Source organism: Fundulus heteroclitus, chromosome 15 (genome assembly GCF_011125445.2).
Source record: "Fundulus heteroclitus isolate FHET01 chromosome 15, MU-UCD_Fhet_4.1, whole genome shotgun sequence".
NCBI lineage: Eukaryota > Metazoa > Chordata > Actinopteri > Cyprinodontiformes > Fundulidae > Fundulus > Fundulus heteroclitus.
In genome coordinates, this window is record NC_046375.1 from 21,901,675 (window position 1) to 21,925,956 (window position 24,282).

Below are 24,282 nucleotides of genomic sequence, written 5' to 3' on the forward strand. Positions count from 1 at the left end.
CTTATGCTTTTGTCTTTGATTTGTGTCTGTGTGCTATGCATGGTTTCAGAGCTCATGTCTCACTAAGGATCTCATTATGGCCACATAGTGACGAGAAAGATTTTTGATTCTAATTGATCAGAAACACTTGTTTGCAGGCATATGCTAATACTACAGAGTACTGATTATTTTAGCTTTATAATTGTAACTGTCAAAAGTAGCTTTTTACAACGACAATAAACACTGAAGGTTACAGTTCAGCAACCGGGCTTAGTGAGAGGCATCATTATTAATAATTATTATAATATTAATAATTAGTAAAACTGTGACGAATGAGGCCCAAACATACATGATGACATTACGTTGCATTTTCTGTGTTCACTAAACACCTGTATAAAACCGGAATGAGAGTGGGAGCTGTCAAGTGACTCATATCAATTATTATGGTCATTTTAGGAAGGGTCACACTGAACTGCAACAGAACAAAACAGATCATTGAATTTTAGCCATGGTTACTTTTTGTTGTTCTTCTTCAAGCTGTGATGGTTCAAAAGTAAAGTTGATCACCTGTTTGTTCTTAAAATTTCTATTTGTTTAAATTGAGATGTTGTTCTTTTCCAGGCATCAGCCCAATGCTTCTTTAAGTGGAGTTGTGTAAAGTTTTTATTAGTAATAGTTCACTTACATATAGTATTAAAATAGGATATTGCTGTACGTTTGTAGAACAGTAACTGTGTTATTTGATTGAATTTTTTTATTATAGCAATTTAAAACCACTCAAACTAAAAATGGTCTGTTAATCTGATGGACACAGCGTGTATTAGCTGTAACTCACTAGTCCCTTATCAAGCGACAGGTAAACTTTTGGATTTTGGTACAGGTCGTCATCTGATGTCTAACACTGGATGTCCATACTCTTAACCAGCCCCAATAGGGGTTTGGACATTTTCCTTGTACACTTATGTGATCCGGCGGATCAACTAATAACAGCCGACAGCGACCTCAAATGTTAATTCTTGTCAACACATACATTGGACTGAGAAAAGGGTGACAACCTTCCAAGCTTTCAGTTGTGCACTTGCAGATATTTAATATCCGCTGATGTTTTAGCTTTGCATCACACGCACATAAACATTTGCTGGTGGAGTTGTTCTGAGTTGCTGAAATCAACTAAAAAGATATCCTGGTCTGACTAGCTGTCTGATTTGTTCGCAGTACTACAATCCCTTGGTAATACGGCATCTGTCTAGAGCAGGTATGAGAACTGCTATTGTTAATGACTTCTTCCCAAAACCTTATTTAAAAGAACCTGAAGTAACCCTTGAAGATTTTCCACTTGTCGAAACGGTTTCTTTTTCTTGGCAGAAATTAAACTTTCTGCCAAACTATACCAATTGGAATTATGAAATATGGAAAGGCCGTTTTAGTTTAACCTGCCATAAAAGGTTTCATTTTGCAGTTTTCATTACCGCATAAAATGTTCATTTGAGTTTATCCTTGAATACTGATGAATGGCAGATTTTTCCTTTTTAATTAACCTAAAGTGAAACAGCTGACACTAAACAGCTTTCACTGGATTTATTTTTATTTGAAAAACATAAATCATAAAATAACTGTTAAAGAGTGAAAGCTGTTCCAACACGTATGAGGTTTTATATATATAATGTTGCATTTCTAAGAGGCCAATAAAGCTTCCATTTGACCTCAAACAATTTGATTTCATTCTAATATCGCCTCAAAGTCATAAATATCCGAATGTCTAACACAATAAAGAGAACCTAACTTTCAGTATTTTTAAGCGGTACCCTCAGATGCTCTTACAGTAGACATAAGTTGTTTTGAAGTATTACATTAGAATAGGTTATGGAAACGGCAAATTTCCAATTAACACGCTTAATTTGCTCAACGATTGTTTTTAAGCTCGCTTGAGGTGGTTTTTGACTTTTTTGAAAAACAGTATATGCGCTAAAGAGAAGATGGAAACGCATTTGTTGAATCAGTTCTGACGTAGCGAACATTTACCTCACATGACTGATCAGCTCGTTCTGCTGCCGCTGTGTTCCTGAATGTTCCGATACCGCTCGAAAACTGGGTTAGAAGCAACAACAGGTACGTGTGAACCGAAGAAGAGACTCGAGATTTCGTTGTCTCATTCGTAAAAAAAAAAAAGAAAGAAAAAAAATCACATTCATTAAAGCCTCACTCCATTACTGATCTGTAATCCTTGTTAGTTAACAACCTCTACTTCCTGTTTATTACAGCCAACGTCAACGTATGACGCTACAAACCAGTAAATGGAATCAAGTCTGACACGCATGTTCTTTTTTGCGATATTTTCAAATTTCACTCAAAATTCACTCGAGAATTGGATGGAAACAGAGCTATTGTGGCTCACAAAAGTCAATGCATCACATCATGGCACAGGGAAGATGGTCATCAGTAACTGACAAAATATAAGCTGTGACCACAAAACCTGGATCTGTTTCCAAAATGGATGAAGACTCAAGACATAAACTTGTTCGGGAGTCTGGCCAGTGGCTCACTGCAAGACTGAAAGAGATGAATAATATATGACAAGCAATGGATGTATTCTACATGTGGCCACAACCTCCGTTCACAGGTCTAGTCTATGATGTAGGTTTACAAGACAGAAGGCTTTTCTTCCAAAAAAGAAACATCCAGGCCTGTCTAAAAGCTCACAGCTTTAGAGAAGAATGTGTTATGGTCTGATGACTTTAATTTTTTTTAATTTTTTTTTTTTGCTGCCAATGCTCACGATTCCAACTCCTGAATCTGACATGGCACGGGTTGTGTGTCTGACTTGGTGCTTCTGTACCAAAACGCAGGGCGATGGTGACGAACGTATGCACTGTTTGAACCAACACGAAAAATTCAACTGCCATAGCTACCATTCAACCCTAAGAGAGCAGCACTAAGACGGACAAATATCGCAGAACTAAACAAGTTCAGGTGAAAATGTAAAAATAATCCACAGTAACCTTTAAGTAGTACACTCAGTTTATACAGTTTACCTGCAAAAAAAATTTGGATATTTCGGTCCAGTTACAGTTTAACCCTGGAAAACTTAAAAATTGATTTATGATGCTTTCATTTTTTTAAGTTTCAGATCTCTCGAGTTTCAACGGGGTTGTGTAAACTTTTGAGAACGACTGTATTTACTGTCACAAGTAAACACTACATATTTTTCAAAAACCAGGGATTCATTACTGAAGTGTAATGATGGTAATTAAATCATTTCTTTAGTTATCTCAAGTCACCTTTGGCTATAACTACTATAAGTTGAAACATTCAGAAAATGATAAAGTTCTAGTTCTATGGCTGTCTTTTGTTCTATTTATTACTATGATAAAAGAGGTCCACCACCAAAACCCCAAAACACCTTCTCCGATCCATTCATTTGTCTGCCACTCTGTAATTCCCTGTTGCCTTAGTGATTCCCTCGGCCTCTCTTATCCTTTCTCTTCACCTTAAACGCAACACAACCACCTTTGTAGGGGACAATCATCCCAGCGGACAGAGAAAATGACACTCCAAGGTCTAACTGGGCTATCAGGCCAATGAACTGGTACGTATTGCACACGAGACAACAAGGGAGGAAAGGGAGGAAATGGAACGGGCCAGACACACACACAGAGGACGGAAACTGGGGAAAAAAACAAAAGCAGCATTTTGAGCACAAAATGAGGTACAGTGACGGAGTGAAGACGGGTGGAAGGAAAGAGCTATAGGCTAAAAGAAAATGATGGTGGAGCAATGAGCCATGTAAAACAAGATTTAGATCTCTGATACATATTTTCAGCCCTGAACTTGACAGCTGTTATATGGCATGTCTTGTGGCGTGATCCACAGGATAATTGGAAGGGTACGACCGGTGATGATGATAACGATATATATAGATAAATATATCTACATATATATATATATATATATATATATATATATATATATATATATATATATATCCGGACTTAATCAGATTTTCATGTAATAGTGTATGAAAGGATCCTTATTTCTTTGCGAAAGATGGTTGGAAATGGTTTCTGTTTCACACTTTTTCTTCATTTCGAGATCAGCAGAATAATACGAAATACTTTCCCACTTCATCGCTGATTGGAAATGTCAGCTAGTAGATTTCTGGATATGAAGCTCTCAGGCAGCAGTCCGGCTCCTTATTTCTTTGTCAAAGAAGCCTAGCCCGGGGGTAACTCTGAGGAGGGAGAGGAGGCAGCAGGTGTCTCTCCGACAAACTTGGATGTTTGGGCAGATCAGCCTTTGGATCACAGCTGGGAGAAAGTTTAAGTGTGAAGATAAAATATTGAGAGTTGCTTACACCTGCTCGGTGTAATCCAGGGGTGTCAAACTCATTTTGGTTGAGGGGCCGCATTCAGCTTAATCTGATCTCAAGAGGGCCACACGAGTAAAGTCATTGCAAGATTAAATAGAAATAATAAATGTGGACTTGTTGTTGATTTTTATATTAAATTAATTTCACTTTTACACAATATATTATGAATAGCCTCAGCGTTTTTAAGAAAAGTATGTGCAATTTCAACAATACTTTTACTCAGTTAAACATTTACTTGTGCATTATGCATAAGAACTGATCACAGTGATTGTACAATGTTGAAAAACATTTATTCACATTTTTTGGAACTTAAAAACACTGTTCTGCATGACAAAATACATCAAACAGATAAAAATTAAGAAATGATTTAAATTTTTCCACACCTGAAGCTTAATCTGCTAATTAAAACACAGCGCCCCTCGTGGACAATATAGGAACTGCATATTTTCAAATAAACAAAATACATGTTTTTTTTTCAATAATTGTTTTATCATTCTCTTCCTTTTATCTTGTCCACTTGTGAAAGTCAAATCTGATGAGCTCTTTGTGGCATCTTATTGCCACATTGCCAGACAGGACACTGCCTGGCAATATTTTTTTTAAAATTGATAATGCATTTAGCCACAGGGCCGGACTAAGTTGTTCGGCGGGCCGGATCCGGCCCGCGGGCCGTATGTTTGACACCCCTGGTGTAATCAGTCTCATGCACTGCATCTGCCACATCCTAGACTTTGTTCTTGTCTTTTGGATTTCCCTGCCTTGCCCTTGTTGGACATTTATCAAGCTTTTTATTTCTGAACTACAACCTGGATTTGTACCACCACAACAAGTGTTTCCTTGCCCCTGGATTTTTCTAACCTGACAACAGCCAGCTGCATGTATCGCTCCGCCTAGCTCCACTCACATACATCTGGGACATCGCTCATTTAAAGTGATTTCCCCAACCAAATTTTTGGTCTGGCCAATCAGGACGCAGGGCGGGTGTTTCATGGATGTGACGTAGTGGAGAAGCCACCGTGAGATTCCAACAACAATGGACCTTACCAGAGGGGCCGCTTTTCATTGGCTGATGCGCATTCTACGTCATAGAGTGGCTACAACGTTCGAAGAAGTCTCACAAACACAAGCTAATGTAGTGCTAGACTACTACTGTACTAGCATACCGGCATAAAGTTTTCGAGTTAATAATCGAAAAATAATAAAAAATAATGGTTCTCCATTGCCAGTGGGGTATCTGTACTGGTGATGTCAGATATCCTGATTGTATTTGTGGTGGGAAAATTCACAGATTTCCAAAATCAGGTGCAGAATGCCGGGCTTGGATCAAAGCTTGTGCACGACCACACGAGCAGCTCAACCTTCGTAGGATCAACAAGAACAAGGGAGTGTGTGCTGGTGTAAGTATTATAAATTTGCTTTAATACTTAAAGCAAATTTATAATACTTATTGCTTATTATTTATTTATTTATTAGCATTTTGTCGGCGGGGATGGGCCAACAGCGTCCCATCCTTATCCGACACCAGCAGACGGAGCGCGAGTGCATAAAGCTAGGCGCGCACCAAAAAGAGCATCGGAAAGTGCAAGTAGGCAGGACAGCAAAGACAAGAGACCATCGATTAGAGCAGAGAGCTTGTTAGTACACACAATTTGGACGAAACTGTTCCTCGTGTTAGCCACTCTAGCACCAAGTACAGCGTATCAGGCTAGCCACACAAACATTTGCCAACAAACCACAGGAATTATCCACGGATTTCAAAAGTAACAGACAAAACGATGAATGCACAACTTACCCAGCCTTGCAAGAACAATAGGCATCAGTTATCTTGTCCACATCTATATTAATGCTGAGGGAGTGAGGGTCTGCCGTTTTCCTCATCGACCGATAGCATTTTGCTGTGACCTGCACAACTTTGGAGGCATCGCGTGGCTCAAATACCTTTAACTCATCCAAAAATGATGACATGAACTTGTTAATTCCTCTGTCCATTGTTGTAGATGATATTTTTTCAAAATCAGGCAGAAATGACGCACTAATCGAGTCAGGAATACTCCGCAAAGAATCAGTCCAAGTGGAAACCGCCATGTTTACATAGAAACTTCCGTAGAATTAAAGCGCTGCGAGGCTTTGTTTGTGAGACTTCAGAATTTTAGGTCAGTTGTGGGCGGAGCTTGGTAAGGTCCATGGCGGCTCGCATCGAGGAAGCAAGCGTTAGCATTGATGCTGCTATTTCTTCCGTGTTGTCCAATCTATCTGATATTGTTTCATTAAAAGAACATCAGAGAACGCCTCTGAAGGCTTTTGTTGGTGGAAACCATGTTTTCGCCCTTCTCCCGACCGGATTTGGCAAGTTTTGTTTTCCGGGGCGCGGACGCGCAACGCGGACGACACGTTTTCCGCGGCCGCCTCGCCAAGATAGTGCTGCGGGAAACCCTGCACTAGAGCGGCAAACACATTAAAAAAAAAAAAAGTTTTTTTTTCCTGCGTCGGTCTCATCAGCGTCACGGGTTAGCTTCGGTGTGAGTGGTTGAAATAGCACGTCGATAAAGATGACAGACAAGTGGCTTATCCAATCATATGCAAGGAGTTTTGATAAGGCCCAGCCTTCAGTAAAGGCAAGTCCTATGGCGGTGTCCCAGATGTATGTGAGTGGAGCTAGGCGGAGCGATACATGCAACTGGCTGTTGTCAGGTTAGGATTTTTCTGCCCTTTTCAGACTTCTGTGCATGACCCAAGCCTGCCCCCCTCCTCCAGCCATCCTGCATGTCTCCTCTACAAGTGAGTAAGCCAATTCTCATCTCTGCCTGGTCTCCAGCTTGCTCGTGCAGAGGATCTCTGATTATTGTCCAGGTGTCACTTAAAACAAACATTTTAAATGCGACACTGTGCCTGGCATGAAATTTGGGTTCCCTTCCTGCCCAGGCTCATAATGATGTATAAAGTGTGTTTTCCCCAGTGCATAAATAAACATAATTTGGTAGGTTTGCTTCTCTGGAATGTTTGCAGAGAAAGGGATTGAGTTGTTGCAGGAAAATAAACATGATGTTGGTTTTAACAATATAAGGGATCTTGCAGGAGTCATGCTAGGGACAGCTGAGCAGACATTTTTTGGCTGCAACATAACTTCACACATCTCGGTGACTGAGGTGACCAGGAAGTTGGTTCTTAGTAGGGTCAAGATACAATAGCAGAGGTTGTGTACAGTAAAGTTTGGGAAAGGGCAGTATGCCCTTGGCGGACTCCACCAAACTTAAGTCAAGAAGATAATTTATTGACTAAATTGAGAAAATCCTCAACCTATCAAAACAAACGTCATCGTACTCACACTAGAATTGAAAAGGATTATAAACAGAAAATTCTGAATCATTGCATGAACAACTTATGTGTTTAAATTGTTTCGCTTCCACATTTAGAACAAACAAAAACAGAAGTAGAGTTCCAGCTATAGTGTTATTAGGCCTCAGTCTAACCTGTGCATACATTTATTATTCTCTCCAAATACAGGAATAAAGAGAGTGTTATTGACTCGCATAACAGCCAGACGTGACACCTCGGTGGCGCCTCAGCATCACACTGCAGGTGTAAGATTCAAAGCATCTGCTTATATCCAATATTACTAAATCATTCCTTATGTATAACCTGCAATAATGCGGGCCTGTTTGTGACCTGGGGAAAACTGACACTTCATATTTTATCTCAATTTACATTAATAAATCAACCGCCTTCCTGTCTTAACAGAGATATAGTTGTTTGTCTTTTGCTGCATAGCTAGCAAGAAAAAAGCGTGATTGACATCGTCATATGTAAGGGGCGGGGGGGGGGGGGTGCAGAACATTGTCACAACATCCAGACGAGGAGAGATAAAATACTTTTATGTCCATGCATCTTAAAAGGTGACAGGAGGCACTGTGATAACACAAGCTGTTCGACTAAAGTTCAGAATAAACGCGCTGAAGAACCCCCGCACTGCTTGAAGTTCCGACTGCACACTGAGCTTTTGAAAACCTCGGGAGCATGAGGGTACATAAACATCTGATCCTTCCCCTGGATTTCCTCACGTCTGTGTAGAGAACCAAAACAGAATCGCGGCTCTTTTTAATGCAGATCACTGCACCGCAGAATGTGAGAAGACTACGAGTGTTGACCCCCTAAAGAGAAACTGTGAAAGCTCTATAGCAGGGGTCAACAACATGGTGACTGTGGGCACCAAGTAGCCCCCAAGGGCCACATGTGGTACCCACAAGCCTGTTCTAAGAAAAGCCCAACCCGCCAGTGAGCTCAATCTAAAACTTAATTTTATTCCACTACTTTTCCTGTTTATTTACATTTGCATTCATATACATTTAAAAAAGACAATTTCTATAACAAAGCATGAAAAATGTATTTATTTTACATACAGTTAAGGTGAACTCTGACTCTTCTAGTTCAAAGGTCAGGAATGGTAGTCCTTCGTATGACACAACACCAATGAAGTAGCTCTCAGTTTCAAAAAGGCCGGTGACCCCTGCTCTATAGGTTTCGGTCAGTTTTCGGCCAGTTTGCATGGAACCCCACTAATATACTGTACAGCTTGATTCTTTTTGTTGACATCAAAAATATATGTAACAAATCTGTTTGAGTGTCCTTGGGGGAAAAAATGGTAGTGTAATGAATTTGGAGGAATCCTATATGAGCCAGACACCGAGCTGATGCAAAAGATTTATTAAAGGAGAAGAAGGGTAGTCCAGGCAAAAAATAAAAACACAAAGGTACGGAGCTGGCATCCAAGTCGACACAAAAAGCTTGGGCAGACTCAAAAACAGAAACGGATCAGAACGGGTAACGGACAGGTAAACAGACGGATAAACAGGCGCCGGAGGGCTCTTACCACTGACGGAGTAAGTAGAGGCAAAGCAAGACATCCTGGCAACAAACAGAAAACTAAGGCGGGCTTAAATAGGCGAACAGAACAGGAGAGCAGGGCGGGACTAGTTAACCAAAACAGGTGGAGGTGATAAAAGGAGCATACAGACAAATAGTCAATAAACCAAAGGTAGAAAACAAGACAAAGACTAAACAGACACGAGCTGAAATAAAAACTAATAACAAAGACCAGATAACTAAAACAGGCTAAGCATAAATCCAATACAAAACAAGAAACAGAAATAAATCCTAAAACAGAAAAGTGGCTAAACTTAAAAAATAACCTGAACCACAACAGAACGTTACAGGTAGAGATAAATTGGTATTTACAGTGTAACTCACCAGGATGTAAACGCGGCACACACATTTTGCAAAATGTCAACAAAGTGGTCGGTTCCATGAGACACGGCCAGGATCGGGGATGAGCGATGAGGGTTTAGTGGGGCTTAGGCCTGGGGTCAGGACAAAGGAAAGTAACATGCTGAAACATGGAGTGACGACAGCGACATCTGGTGGTTTTGCCATGGATCTTTCTTTTGATGTGGAGGGTTGATGCAGAACGCTTTGAGCCACTCAAGGCGCTGACTTAGCAATGCCCGAAGCTGGTGCTGCTGAGGCTGTAGAGGACAGAATGGGGGCAGCTTCTGAGTGGTAAAGTGATGTTATCAGCATCATTGCTGACATGGTCTAACGTTCAGAGCAGTAACAACGCTTATCTCCATTACACCTCAACGTATTCCAGCAATTGGGATTTTAAAAACAAGTTTGTAAAAAGGCATTTGAATGATTTTGATGTTCCATGAATGTTTTTATTGTAAAGTCTCGATACTGAGGTGAAGACAGGTTGTCCAGTTTAACATTGAATAGACATATTGCAAACAGTCCATCACAACGGCAACGTTACAACCTGAGTGTGTAAGATTTTCACACTGGCGCACCAACTAGTGGTGTGCACCAAATGGATCACCTTCGCCGTAACAGCTACTCTGCAAGCCTTGGAGTGTAATAAGTGTGAGAATGTAAACATGTTTTCCATGCATTAGGTACTGCTAATAGCTACGGTCATCGTTTGAAAAGGTATTTGGCACTGTTGTCAAGTCCGCTTGTATTTTTATAAGGTCACTTGTTAGTTCTATGAGTTGTGTTTTTCTTGGCTTGTTTCTGAATGCACTTATTTGGGCTTATTTGGGCTCTAAAATAAGCGACTATAAACACCTCTAAAGAGACCCGGCCTGTCCTGCGGTTGTACTACAGACAGTGAACAGGCTGGCTGATATCCCGCCGCGTACTGTACACACATACCCTTCGTCTCTTTCTCCCTCTCAGGGACAGGGAGGTGAACAAAAAGACCCATTTCTGCAGGGAGGACAAAGTAGTTGCTGGACCACACTGCCCTGTTTCTAACATAACGGCAAAAATGAACTTCTCTGTTATATTAAATTAACTTACCTGCTGTCCAGCAGAAAGCCTGCAACCTCCATATTAGTTTTGAGTCCGCACTCCCTCAGAATTATGTCCACTCCACCTGGTAATAATAGCTACGCCAATATAGACTTTTTCTTTTCTTGGTTACTTTCTCTTCCCTCTTGCTGGGCAAAGAGTATGGGTGGTTCTCCATCTTAATAGAAAATGACAAATAAAATGATCTACAGCCGTCACTGCTTGTTTTACTCCTTCACCAGTGACAGCGAGTCTACATATAGGAGACAGATAGGGAAAACGCGTAAAGGCTGAAGGTTTAGCCCCTTTCGGCTTCTGAAATCAGAAATAGCGATGCATCATGGTGCCTCCCATTGGGCCTATGTTGAAGTGAGACAAAGATGTATAATGACAAGATTTGCAATTGGCCAACATTACACCATGGCGTTTATGGCAACAGTACACGTGTGGTATATTAAAAATTGTACATTTAATTTAGTCTATCATGAAAAAAATGCCTAAAAAAATGTTCTCATTAAACCCCAATTAAAATGTCTGTCTTCATACACTCATTAGCCCAACCTATTTTCATTTAAACATTACTGTAGATGTTGTGCTTGTATTTAAACTGTTTTGCTGTTTCACCAATCAAGGCAAGTTTTTTTTTTTAAGTTATTCTAATTTGAAGACGAAGTCCGCTTCTTTTGAGATGGGGCTTCAAAACGCCTGGGACGGCTGATTCAGAATGCTTTCTCACTTCCAACAATGTCTCTGCATTTCCTCCCTCATTTCAGATTTGTCTTTAAAATCTTATCTCCTTCCGAAGGTTAAATGATTTTTGGAATTGTGCACAGTAATTGGTTCAGTATCTTCCACATTATCAAGCGTTTCATGTGCTTTGGGAAGAAGAAAGCAGAACAGATTTTTTGCTTTTCTGAAAAAAATAGTTTCATTATAATTGCTCTGTCTTTTTTTTCCCACCCTCCATTTCCTAAAAAGTGTTTACGGAGGCTGGGGATGTAGATGGAATTTTAATTCTGGTTGTTCCCAGCTGTGACGATTTGCCCTCAAAACATACAGCGGCAATGGAGTGAAACGTCCTCTCCTCCCATCTCTGCTCCTACTGCGTTTTTTTTTTTTCTTCTTCTTTTGTTAGCTGCCCATAAAGATGAAAGTGTCCTGCCTCTGGTGCCAAACCTGTGCCGAGGTGTACTGAAATGCAACGCCAGCTCGGTGCTGCCTGACACAGCACTGTACAAATTCATACGGTGCAGTAAAAACAAATAAAACAGGCAAAGAACGAGGAGGCAGTGGGAAGCAGGAGAACAAAGTGCCGGTTGCTAAAAGTACCAGAGACATGGACTTGTTTTACAGTATTTACCCAGGAGAGCACTGGATCCTCCTGCACTTTAGAACGATCTGTTCATTTAGGGTTTTTTTTTTTTTCTGCCGTTTGGAACGCTACGCTGTTACTCCCTAATCCCCATTTGTAATTAAATGTGCGCTGAGAAAGTGTGCCGGCCTGGTTACGTAAAGCCAGGCTCTCGTTGTGACACATTGTGCAGAATGTGCAGCGTCCGTCCATCTCCTGCTTTCTGCCCTTCGTTTTTATAAATCTGCCTTTTTTCCTTTCTCCTCCTGTATGATTCTCTCTCTTGCTCGCGCGCTCACGCCGAGAGGGGAGGGAGAAGAGGTGGAGGAAATCAAGCCTTTAGTGTGTTTGGTCATGTGAGAAATTGACAAGTCTCTAAACTTCTCCCAGCAGGACACATCATGATTCCCAGAGAGACTGATTTTTCAGAAAAGAAGTGTTAATAGAAAAGAGAACATACTATACGCGGGGATGGTTATAGTAAATAGGACCTGGAAAGTCTCAAATTAGAAATCTTGTCAGAATGACATACATTTTGCATTGTGTTAATTATATTATGGTTGTGATGAGATTCAGTGAATCTGATGTATTTTACTTAATTTCGATTCCGATGCTGGTTCACCTTGACATACCTCTAAATTACCCGTCAGCCTGAGTACATTCAGATTCTGTTTCCCTTCAATTGTCGTGATTTTCTTATTTGACCTCCTTATTATTTTCACCTTTATACATTTCTGTGAAAAGCATCTGACTGTTGTTGACTTTGCTGCCCTCCGATGGTGCTGTGAGAACAGGGTTTTTTGGTTAAAGCTAGACTCTTGCCCAACCGGTGTGTCAGGATGAGCATTTGGAAACTGCAGGGGAAGCTGCTGCTGTTGCCCGTTCCAGTCCGAAATTTAACATAGTGGATAATGTATAATTACTCCTCATTTTAAGGCTTTAAACTGTATAAAGTAGAGGCAGGAGATGGGATGTTTCTACAGGAGTACACAACTTTTTATTTTTCCTTAATAATATTGTTTTGCTGTGTATGGAATTGTATACTACATTAGTATATGGTAACCTGGAGAGCCATCCTGCGCTGCCATGTTTGTTTTGGGTCTGCTCTGGGCTTGAGACCTCTTGCTTTCATCACAGCTGGCATGTCCCGCCTTAGACCCCAATACTGCAATGTGATTGGTCGTGCCGTTTTGGTTTAGTCTTGAAAAGTTGAGGCGGGAGTTGATGTGAACACACAAATACCGCGAGAATTCAGCCTGCAGGCGAGGTGGAGCACTGCAAACTGTCTAACCCTAACCGCCAAGGCTGCGTTGTCACTTCATCTGTAGGCAAGCATGAACCTACTGTGCCCTTAGTGATGTAGGCAAGCCCAGTCAAAAGGAATCGTGCTCAAAATCTATCTAATTTACTTATTTATGTTTCCCTTCAGTTTATCTAGCATTTTTTTTTTTTTTTGAGCAGCACAGTTACTATGGTTGAATAATTTATTAAACCCTGTGGGTCGCTGTTTGCTCTTCATCTCTCGTTATTGCACAATACTACGCCAGGGCTTGTCTTTGACAGTGTGACAAATACCTTTTGCACTTGAACTAAATGCCTAAACTAATGCCATCTCATTTTGGTATCCCAGCAACCTGGCATCCACACAATTTGGAGGTGTGCACATTTCTCCCTTGCAGGGAGCCCTGTCTTTCCACAGGTTTATTGCAGCCTCAACACATAGGGCACCTGTCATGGATGAGCAACCACTGCAGCAGTCCTCCATCCCACACTCAGGACTAAGATATGCTGCCACTATGGTAATACACCCCAGGATCTCTTCACTGAAGCTTTGTGCATCCTTAGAGCTGTCTGAGAACTATCACAATGCAACACACACAGCATATTTTATGTCTGCCAGAAGATCTCTCAAAGACCCTGCAGATAGCATTCATATTTAGAAAATTTTTGATGCTGTGCTGATGTCTTAGACCTGTATAAGGGCTTCATTCTCTGTTATTTTGTCAGATGGAAGCTGGAAGTTTAAAAGTTTAAAAGTGAACAACTATTGCAGGGGTTTCTGTTAACATTGCAAGCGAACACTCGTGTACAACGGGTAAAGCTGTCGAGTTGCATGTTTTTGATTTTTCTCAAATCAGCAGCCAAGTGTGTTTATGTGTGCCGCTGCAAACTAAGAATTTTCCTCTCATCAGTCACCACAGACCCTCATTAACGATACATTTTAAACCCTCCAGGGAAAATATTGGCACTCTGTTTTGAACAATTCATCTTTTAGTGGCATTAGTTACTAGAGGGGCTGTTCAAAAACACCTGTCCATGACTTTCTTCTCTTTTAAATTTTGTTCTTTTTCACATTTTTGACATTTTGACAAGTCCCAGGAAGCTGCATGAACTACTTGAGTTTATGATCTGTACAACCATTGTTTAAAATGAGTGTGCTCTGTAGAGACAAGATGCGAGAGTTGCATATTTAAATGTTAATACAAACCACTCTTAAGCCTCCCTGGTAAGGTCTATTCAGGGGTTCTGGAAAGGAGGGTCCATCGGATAGTCGAATCTCGGATTCAGGAAGAGCAGTGTGGTTTTCATCCTGGCCGTGAAACACTGGATCAGCTCTATACCCTCAGCAGGATTCTGGAGGGGGCATGGGAGTTTGCCCAACCAGACTCCATGTGCTTTGTGGATCTGGAAAAGGCCTTGGAAAAGGCACCGGCGTTTCCGGTGAGAGTTGGACTCCGCCAAGGTTGCCCTTTGTCACCGATTCTGTTCATAACTTTTATGGACAGAATTTCTAGGCGCAGCCAAGGTGTTGAGTGGATCCGTTTTGGTGACCTTAGGATGGCATCTCTGCTATTCGCGGATGACGTGGTCCTATTGGCTTCATCAGGGCATGATCTACAGCTCCCCTGGAGCGGTTCGCAGCCGGGTGTGAAGCGGCCGGGATGAGAATCGGTGCCTCCAAATCTGAGACCACGGGCTCCTCCGGGTTGGGGAGGATGTGCTGCCCCTAGTGGAGGAGTTCAAGTATCTTGTTCATGAATGAGGGGAAGATGGAGCGGGAGATCGACAGGTGGATTGGTGCAGCGTCTGCTGTGAAGCGGGCGCTGTACCGATCCGTTGTGGTGAAGAGAGAGCTGAGCCAAAAGGCGAAGCTCTCGATTTACCGGTCGATCTACGTTCCTACCCTCATCTATGGTCACGAGCTTTGGGTCGTGACCGAAAGAACGAGATCCCGGATACAAGCGGCCGAAATGAGTTTTCTCCGTAGTGTGTCTGGGCTCTCCCTTAGAGATAGGGTGAGGAGCTCAGTCATCTGGGGAGGACTCAGAGTAGAGCCGCTGCTCCTCCACATAGAGAGGAGCCAGTTGAGGTGGCTCGGGCATCTGGTCAGGATGCCTCCTGGACGCCTCCCTGGTGAGGTGTTCCGGGCACGTCCCACCGGGAGGAGGCCCAGGGGAAGACCCAGGACACGCTGGAGGGACTATGTCTCTCTGCTGGCCTGGGAACGCCTTGGGATTCCTCCTGAGGAGCTGGCCCAAGTGGCCGGGGAGAGGGACGTCTGGGCCTCCCTACTGAAGCTGCTACCCCGCGACCCGACCCGGGATAAGCGGAAGAAGATGGATGGATGGATGGATGGATGGATGGATGGATGGATGGATGGATGGATGGATGGATGGATGGATGGATGGATGGATGAGTTGCATATCAAATTTTGATTAAACCTATTGAGTTTAGAGGTTTGCATTGTCTCCAAATAGATCTTATTAATGTTGCCATCTAAAAACTCTCTTTTAACAACCCATTTTCAAATTATATGACTTATTGAGAACCATGAGTGAATGTTTCAAAGCTAATTATTCAGGTTGTGCCATCTTTATATGTATGCATTTTAAATGTTGACCATTTTAACTGTGCAAAAAGCCATCTAAAATCTGCTAATCACATTCATGATTTTAAAGAAGGATGGGGAGACTATGCTTTAAAAGTGGATGAAATTTCACATTTACATGTACTTCATTATAAAAGAGTAGATCTAATTACTTATTGTAAGGAAAAGCCAATCCAAGATGACTTTTTGATCAAAAACTTGGTAAACACTATGTAGTCTTTACCTGTGGGGGGAATAAAAAAAAATTTTCACTAAATTAATATCACATTACCTAATATATGTTAACTATACAGCATACTGCTGTAAAAAGCAATCCCAATGAGTGCATTTTGATTGAACATGTCCAAAGCTGATGGGAACACTTCATCCTACTACCCACTGTATGTTTTTGAACAGCTCGAGCAGCCAATTAATTACTTTAAAAATATTTTTTGGCAGCTGATGCAGAATTAAAGACACTCAATGTCCAGTAAAGAGAACTGTTATCATCTTTTTGGCTGCCAGCAATCTTTCAGCTTTTTGTGCCACATGCAAAGTGGAGACGACTACTGCAGGTTGAATGCACTCGCATACATTGGGCTTATTTATTAGATATAGACGCAGTGAAAAAAAATAGTCAAATGCTAACTTAGGTTGACTAATTACACGAGATTCTGTGCCAGCATCGACAACTACCTTACGCACATCTCTGGTAACACAATAAAGCAGAACTCGATGTGCCTGGAACGAAAATCATTTGGCGACATGAAAGTATTGCTTTGTGAAAAGCTGGCTGGGGGAACATGTGTGAGCTCAGATTGAGACATTGAGAGCACAGTGCAATCAGATCCACGACCCTGTGATGATTTATTACCGGTGCTTACGCAATTTCTGTGCTCTTTTTGATAAAACAGATTTTATAATGGCCAGGTAAATTTACAGTCATTTTAAGAAGGAGCTGAAGGTTGAGATGCATTTTCACAGTTACTTCACTGAATTATTCACACCCTTTGAACTTTCCACATGTTAAATGGTAAATGGACTGAATATGTATATATATATATATATATATAAATATATATATATATATATATATATATATATATATATATATATATATATATATATATATAATTTCAGGCAAGTTGAAAATATATATGTTGTGCATGTGTCTCATGCACAGGGCCGTGCACCTACATGGAAAACCTGAGCTTGAACTAGAACTCGCCACCTTCTTGAGGCCACAGAAAGTTCTCACAACCCTGAACAGTTGCAGCTAAAGTAAATAGGAAACCTAGATAAAACAGAAATGAATGCAAGGAAACCAGATTGCGCGTGTTTGTGTGCACAAATTGGAAATAATTGAGCTAGCGCCCTCCCTCATCCGAACCCACAATATCTGGGAAGCTCGTCGCTTAATAGCGTTCCTCCTTCTCCATCTCCTCCTCGTGTTGGACTGCTAATTATGTAAAGTGTGGGGTTTATTGAAAAGGACAGACACGGCACACACACAAACACACACTGAATGACAAGCGGCAGCTTAATTACCATCTGAAACGACATCCTCAGCTCTGCTGATAACTCTCTTAAGAAATGCCAAATTATGGAGGAGCACATACGGAGGCTGGCGTGTTTTGTGTGGGGTGTGTTAATACAACTTTGAACACAACCAGCCTGCCTTTCCACAGAGCTCTGTCACCTGCTTTGTCAAGCAGATGTGTGTTATTAGCTCAGTACTTTGTATGAGCGATGGTTATCTCAGCGGCAGCCCTCACTTTCTGCAGAGCTCCGTGTTCTCTTTACCACCGAAACATCATGATTAGTTCATAGATTTGGCTGCTTCTGCTTCTTTCAAGCGCCAGCTCTGCTGAGAGAACTGTTATTAATCTTTGCACAGAATCGCAGCTTTCTCTGATTTTACCGTTATTCAGACAAATAACCAGCGGGGGATGTGTCGTCAAGCCTAGGCTTAAAGGGCATACATCATCTCTTAGTAGTTATATTCATTCCCATGAAGGAAAGGGAGGAATGTAAACCAGCAGGACACATTATGCACAGCGGGCCACACTTACTGGTAAATTATTACTTGTGTTTAAAAAAAATAATGTCAGTTAAAAAACTAAAACTCAGGCAGCGTTCAGACGTTTGTATTTTTTGGTCCATTTCCGGCCAGCATAGTGACTCTGATGCGCACACTCACCGCCGGTCCTGTTCAACAGAACAACCGTGTTACCAGTGAAATGTACTATTGTCAGCTAACCTGCCGATTTATAAAACATAGTGAGAGTGAATGGAAGAAGCTGAAAGTCTCAGTCTCTACACATTTTACTTGAGGATCTCACTACGCTACAACGGTGCAGAGGCCTAAACATTCTTCTGAGGACATCGTCTGTCCTGCTGCACAGATTCTGTCTGGATTCAGAGTAGGTTCTGAATATGTAAGACAAAGTTTCATTGGTGAGAACGTTGTGAGAAATAACAAAAATACAACTGCATCCAGAAATTATTTTCCTCCCAACATGATCAGATAATCCTCAAATGCTCTTCACTTTTACATTTTTTTTAACTGTAAGATCGCTAACTCACGGTGTGGGAGCTGATCTGGCCTTTCAAATCAATCAATCCCTCCGTCAGTCAGGAGGGTTGTCTGTGGACAGGCTTCTCTTCATGCATATGTGGATGTTTGAATGTTTTTTTTTTTTTCTTATCCATGCATGCCTCAGAGGAAACAAGACAAGTCTGTCCGATCTAAAGCAGAGTAGAACAATGGCGAGCCAAGGTTTCATTATCCTCTAGGCTACTGTACTCACACAGCAGACAGCTTGTTCACAGAACGGATCCAACAACAGCCCTAAAACTTCCACGGGCGAATGTACAGTATGCGGGGCCCTTGATAGTAGCGTGCTGCTCGGTGAGCCGGGTTCTTCACTCATTTCATGTGGCTTACGCTTGAATTTTACAGGTTGTCATGTGAAAACGTCAACCTTCTGCCGGTTTTCTGCATTGCTCTCTTGAAATCCGTCAGCCAATTGGATTGACTTCCTCGGTTAACATGTATATCTTGCTTCCTTGTGCAATTCTCCACAGCCTCTCACCTTCATCCTCAGCGTTTCTGCAGTCAAATGGTGGTGCATTACTAAGGTCCATATAGGCTCTATTTTCTTTTAAAAAGCTGCACTGCCAAACCACGTATTTCACGGTTGGATACCTTTTTTAATCTGTCTCCCTCTCTCTCTTTCTCTCCCTCCCTGAGAGTCTTCCAGTGCACTGCAAGTGTTCCTCCTTCTCACTCCAGTTCTCTCTTTCTGTTTGAGCTCCAAAGAAAGGGAACAAATTAGTCTGGCTCAGCAGCCTCCATAGCCCCATGACATCTCTCTGTGCATTGTTTGATGATGGTGCGTGAATTTTTCATGGTGTTACAGTATATTTGCTTATGCTTCTTGGATTGTGAGCTGTACACAAAGGGAGATCGCACTGAAAGGGGAGGAAACGCAGCAACTAAAATTCATAAAAGACATTAGCCAGGGAAAAAAAAGAGGCAGTAATACAGTGATTTGCAGCCTGCGCTCCCCGACTCGACGTTCAACAAGGCGGCTGAATCTAGGCATGCAGGGCATGTACACGTGTGTGTTTCCTGTTAATAAAATATGAGAGACATGGAGGCATTGATGTTCCAATGTTGAAGCCTTTTCTGCTTTCCTCGCGGAGCAGGGGTATAAACAAAGCTGCAAGAGCTCTTTATTTTCTGCTGTCATGATGACATCTACTGCTTGTCCAGGCCTATAGAAATATGGCCAAACACTTTCTTGTGTTTAACCTTGTCGGGTCTGAAAAACCTGAGCCGCCCCAAGAACCTGTAAGACCCTGGACAGAATAATAAATGCGGGGCCCGGTTAAGGCCAAGACCCACTCAATTGTTTTTTCTTTTGTTTTTCTTTTTTTTTTTCGAGCGGTGCATTTAAAACCTCTGGTAAGCCAACAAGTAAGCCAGCATTTACATGGACCAAAGCTTACCAATGCAACGTCTGTGAAGTCAAATTAGCAGTAGCTAAGTGTAATTGTTGACCGGAGAAAATTCAGCTAGGAAATTTTGTTTGCAGTTACAGTGTGAAAATAAGACTCCAGCAGCAGAGATGATCAAACAGCCTGCAGTAAAGCATGACTGAAATGACAAAATATTCTCCTTTGTGCTATTTATTTATCAGGTCTTCAAAATCCGGAGTAAATCAATTCCCTGCAGAATAATCACAACAGCGGACTGATATTCAAATCTCTTTTTCTGTATAATGTGTGGCTCTTGGTGTCTTATTTGCATATAGGCCATGTAATCGGACTCAATTCTCCACTCAAAATACCTTCACCTACAGACACACTTCGGGGGGGGGTTGTTATCTATCTATCTATCTATCTATCTATCTATCTATCTATCTATCTATCTATCTATCTATCTATCTATCTATCTATCTATATAAATATATATGTATGTATGTATGTATGTATGTATGTATATATATATATATATATATTTATATATATATATATATATATATATTACCAGTTGTTAAGCATGTACATATTTTAAATTTCAAAGATAGGTTTTTTTACATGAGGTGTGACTTAAATAAAAATCGTTTTGAGAATGTCAATTTTAAAATAATGGATGTCTTCTGATAGAAGAATTTACTGCAAACAAGAAAATCTTCAGAACCTTCACATATAAAAGTAGGCTCCTTGTTGATCAATATGTCCACAAACCTAAAGTTTTGCAATCTAAGGTAAAAAGAAAGGCGCACTCATGGGTCATAAACACCCTCCTGTAGTTTGCGTATGCCTCAGGTCGGCTTTCATTTGAAATGCTAAACCATTTTTTCCCCCTCTCCGTTCTTGCAGAGGCGTCAATCCTGTCGTTCGACGGCAGCATGTACATGAAGGTGGTGATCCCGAACATCATGCACACCGAAGCCGAGGATGTCTCCCTCCGTTTCATGTCCCAGCGGGCCTTCGGTCTGCTCATGGCGGCGACGTCCCGCGAGTCAGCGGACACCCTGAGGCTCGAGCTGGACAGCGGGAGGGTCAAACTGACGGTCAACCTAGGTATCGTATAAGCCGTCAGTGCTGGCTCAGAGGGAGCCATCGCTCAATTTTCAGATCTTTTTTTTGTACTTCTCTGTTCTTTTTTTTTTTTTTTTTTTAAAGCCAGACCTAACATGTACTAAACCAGTTCTGTAGTCCGTCTTCGTAGTTGCATGTTAATGTTTTCAACTTGCCTGAAATTGTAAACTCTTCTGCCTGGATGCCTTGATGTCCTTGTAGTGTTTTCTCTGTGCATTGATCTAACACCGGACAACGTTAGTCATGCTCTGCTGCGCATCTTTTGAACACATCATAGATCATTTAGTCAAAGTAGTCTCACATCTTTATTATTATTTGTGTTCTGTTTCACACTGGACACAGTAATTCAAGTAGCCGCATGTAGATGGTCGTTTGCAAACTCTTCACAATTAATTTGGTTGGCATTTTTTATCTTGGTGCTCCATTCCTGTGGTCTTCTTACCATTTATTTATTTTCTTTTCCCTCATATAAGAAGGTTCACCTTTGGTCTAGCTGGCATCTCCCAGGCCTTGTTCAAAGATGGCACTCATCCCTTCAAAGGCCCAGAGCCTGCGGCCCGTCTGGCAAACAGCCCGAAGCCACAGCAGCCAGCACGCCCGCAGATGGTGACGCGAGTGGGAGCATTAGAATCAGTGGAAGGATATAGCAGCTAGCCTGGAACGGTTACCCTCAAACAGATGAAAAAGGGCTTGATTCATCCCAGAAGCCACTACTTTGAAAAAAAAAAAAAAAACCTGAAAACCTTTCTTCAAAGAAATCTGAGCTACTTTAGGCTCCCTGTTAGATCCCAGTTTTAGATGATATCAGATGCCTTTCATTGGTGTCTTTAGGCCTCAGTGGGCTGTTGGTGCTATCTGGCGCGAGGCTGTTTGCTCCCACTTTTCTGTTGCGGTTGACGGCACATGAACAACACGGCCACTTTGATTTCAACCCACATCCTGAGCAACCTAGCCTTACTGATTTTTAGACATAGCATTTTAGAAGGTAGCACAGTAGAAGTCAAACATTTTGGGCTCCAGAAGCTTGGTTGCAAAATCAACATAAGCCCTTAAACCCCTTGTGAGTGTTTATAATTGTACTAGAAGACAACTATAATTATTTTAAGTAACCATCGGCAATAGAATAGTACAGTAGAGGTACAGTAGCATTGAAGAGAGTCAGGTTCAGATAGAGTCGGCCCAGGGTATAATCCAATTCAATTCAATTTTATTTATATAGCGCCAATTCATGATACATGAAATCTCAAGGCACTTTCCAAAGTCAAAATCAATCATATTATACAGATTGGTCAAAAATTTCCTATATAAGGGAACCAGTTGATTGCATCAAAGTCCCGACAAGCAGCATTCACTCCTGGAGAAGCATAGAGCCACAGGGAGAGTCACCTGCATTGTCCATGGCTTTGCAGCAATCCCTCATACTGAGCAAGCATGAAGCGACAGTGGAAAGAAAAACTCCCCATTAACGGGTAGGAAAACCTCCAACAGAACCAGGCTCAGTATGAACGGTCAACTGCCTCGACCGACTGGGGGTTAGAGAAGACAGAACAGAGACACAATATGACAAAAAAGCACAGAAGCACACATTGATCCAGTAATCTGTTCTACATTAGATGGTAATAGCGGGAGATCTGTCTTCCCTGGATGATGTCTCAGCTAACAGAACGTCAGACCAGGTGTACCTTCTATGAAGAAAAAGAGAGAGAACAAAAAGTTAAAAGCTGAAATGACAACAGTCATTTCAATGTAATGCAATGCAAAACTAGAGAACAGTAGAACTCAGTAGAGTGAGAAAAATAAACCCTGATGTCCTCCAGTAGCCTAAGCCTATAGCAGCATAACTATAGAGGTAGCTCAGGGTAACATGAGCCACTCTAACAGAAAGTTTTAAGCTTAGTCTTAAAAGTAGACGGGGTGTCTGCCTCACGGACCAAAACTGGGAGTTGGTTCCACAGGAGAGGAGCCTGATAGCTAAAGGATCTGCCTCCCATTCTACTTTTAGAGACTCTAGGAACCACCAGCAGACCTGCAATCTGAGAGCGAAGTGCTCTGTTAGGAACATACGGAGTAATCAGAGCTCTGATATATGATGGAGCTTGATTATTAAGGGCTTTATACATGAGAAGAAGAAGAAATTCTTCTTCTTACATGGGGAAAATATTACAGAGAAAAGCACATTGCAGTGGAATAGTAGCAGTAGGTTAAGATATAAGACAAGTTGGAGTACAAACTAAAACATTAAAATTCAAAAGGCAACTCTAAACATATTTAAAAAACAAGGTTTTTAACCTTGACTTAAATGAACTCAGGGTTTCAGCACTTAAAGTCTTCGTGGAGTTTCTTCCAGATACGTGGAACGTAAAAATTAAATGCTGCTTCTCCATGTTTGATTCTGGTTCTGGGTATGCAGAGTAGATTTGAGCCTAAAGACCTGGGGGTGTGTAGGGATGATACAATGATCAACCTTAGCCAACTAATGTTTGCTTAATCACATTACAAATAGTTTATCGTAAAAGCTATATAATGCCGACAGTTGTTCTTTACATAGTGTCAGAAGGTGAGATAACATTGGGATTTCCTGACAGTTTGTGGTAAAGAAGAATCCACTAATGTCTTGAATTGTGGTGCAATGCCAAATTCATAGAAATAAACTTGTCTCCATGATTTATTTTTTTGCCATAATTTGATACAAGCGAAACCTTTCACCAAAAGGTTAACTAGAAGTGGACACCCCCATTCCCAATTTAAGGTCTGTTAAGAGACCCATAAAGACCCGGCCCAACTCTGGACAGATTCGTCTTTGACTAATGTTTTATTAGAACGTTGTAGGTTATTGCTGTAATGATACCGAGCGGTTGCAAATTGATGGGGAGGAAAGAAATGGCCGCTGGCGTCATGTGTCCGTCCCCGGAAGGTGGCTTTACTTGCTTTTGGATGTCTGCAGCTGTAACCTTGAAGGATGCGATTTCATCTGTCACTTGTTCTCCCCTCCCCATCTAGACTGTGTCAGGATAAACTGTAACACCAGTAAGTCAACATTCTTCTTCTGCAGCCTTTTTCTCCTTCAGTCAATATTTGGTTGTGGTCTGTGTGCTAGGTGTGGAGGCAGGAATGTGTGAATGCAGAGGGGAGGGAGGAGGGGAGGAGGGGGGCACTGGGAGCTGATAAGAGGATTTCTTAGATAAAAGGGGGGGAAAAAACGAGGAATAGCCAGAGATCAAAGTCATGCAAATCAGGCTTAATATACTTTCTATATTTTTAAAT

At 41.5% G+C, this 24,282-nt stretch overlaps 1 protein-coding gene across 1 annotated transcript in view; it reads left to right on the forward strand.

The window, feature by feature from the left end:
• Positions 1-24,282, forward strand: part of LOC105930625 (neurexin-3b) — a gene marked incomplete in the record, with an annotated part of 460,536 nt that overhangs the window by 171,150 nt on the left and 265,104 nt on the right. Inside the window, 2 exon segments of the mRNA XM_036147669.1 lie at positions 20,797-21,000; positions 24,019-24,045. Coding sequence (XP_036003562.1) covers positions 20,797-21,000; positions 24,019-24,045 — 231 coding nt within the window.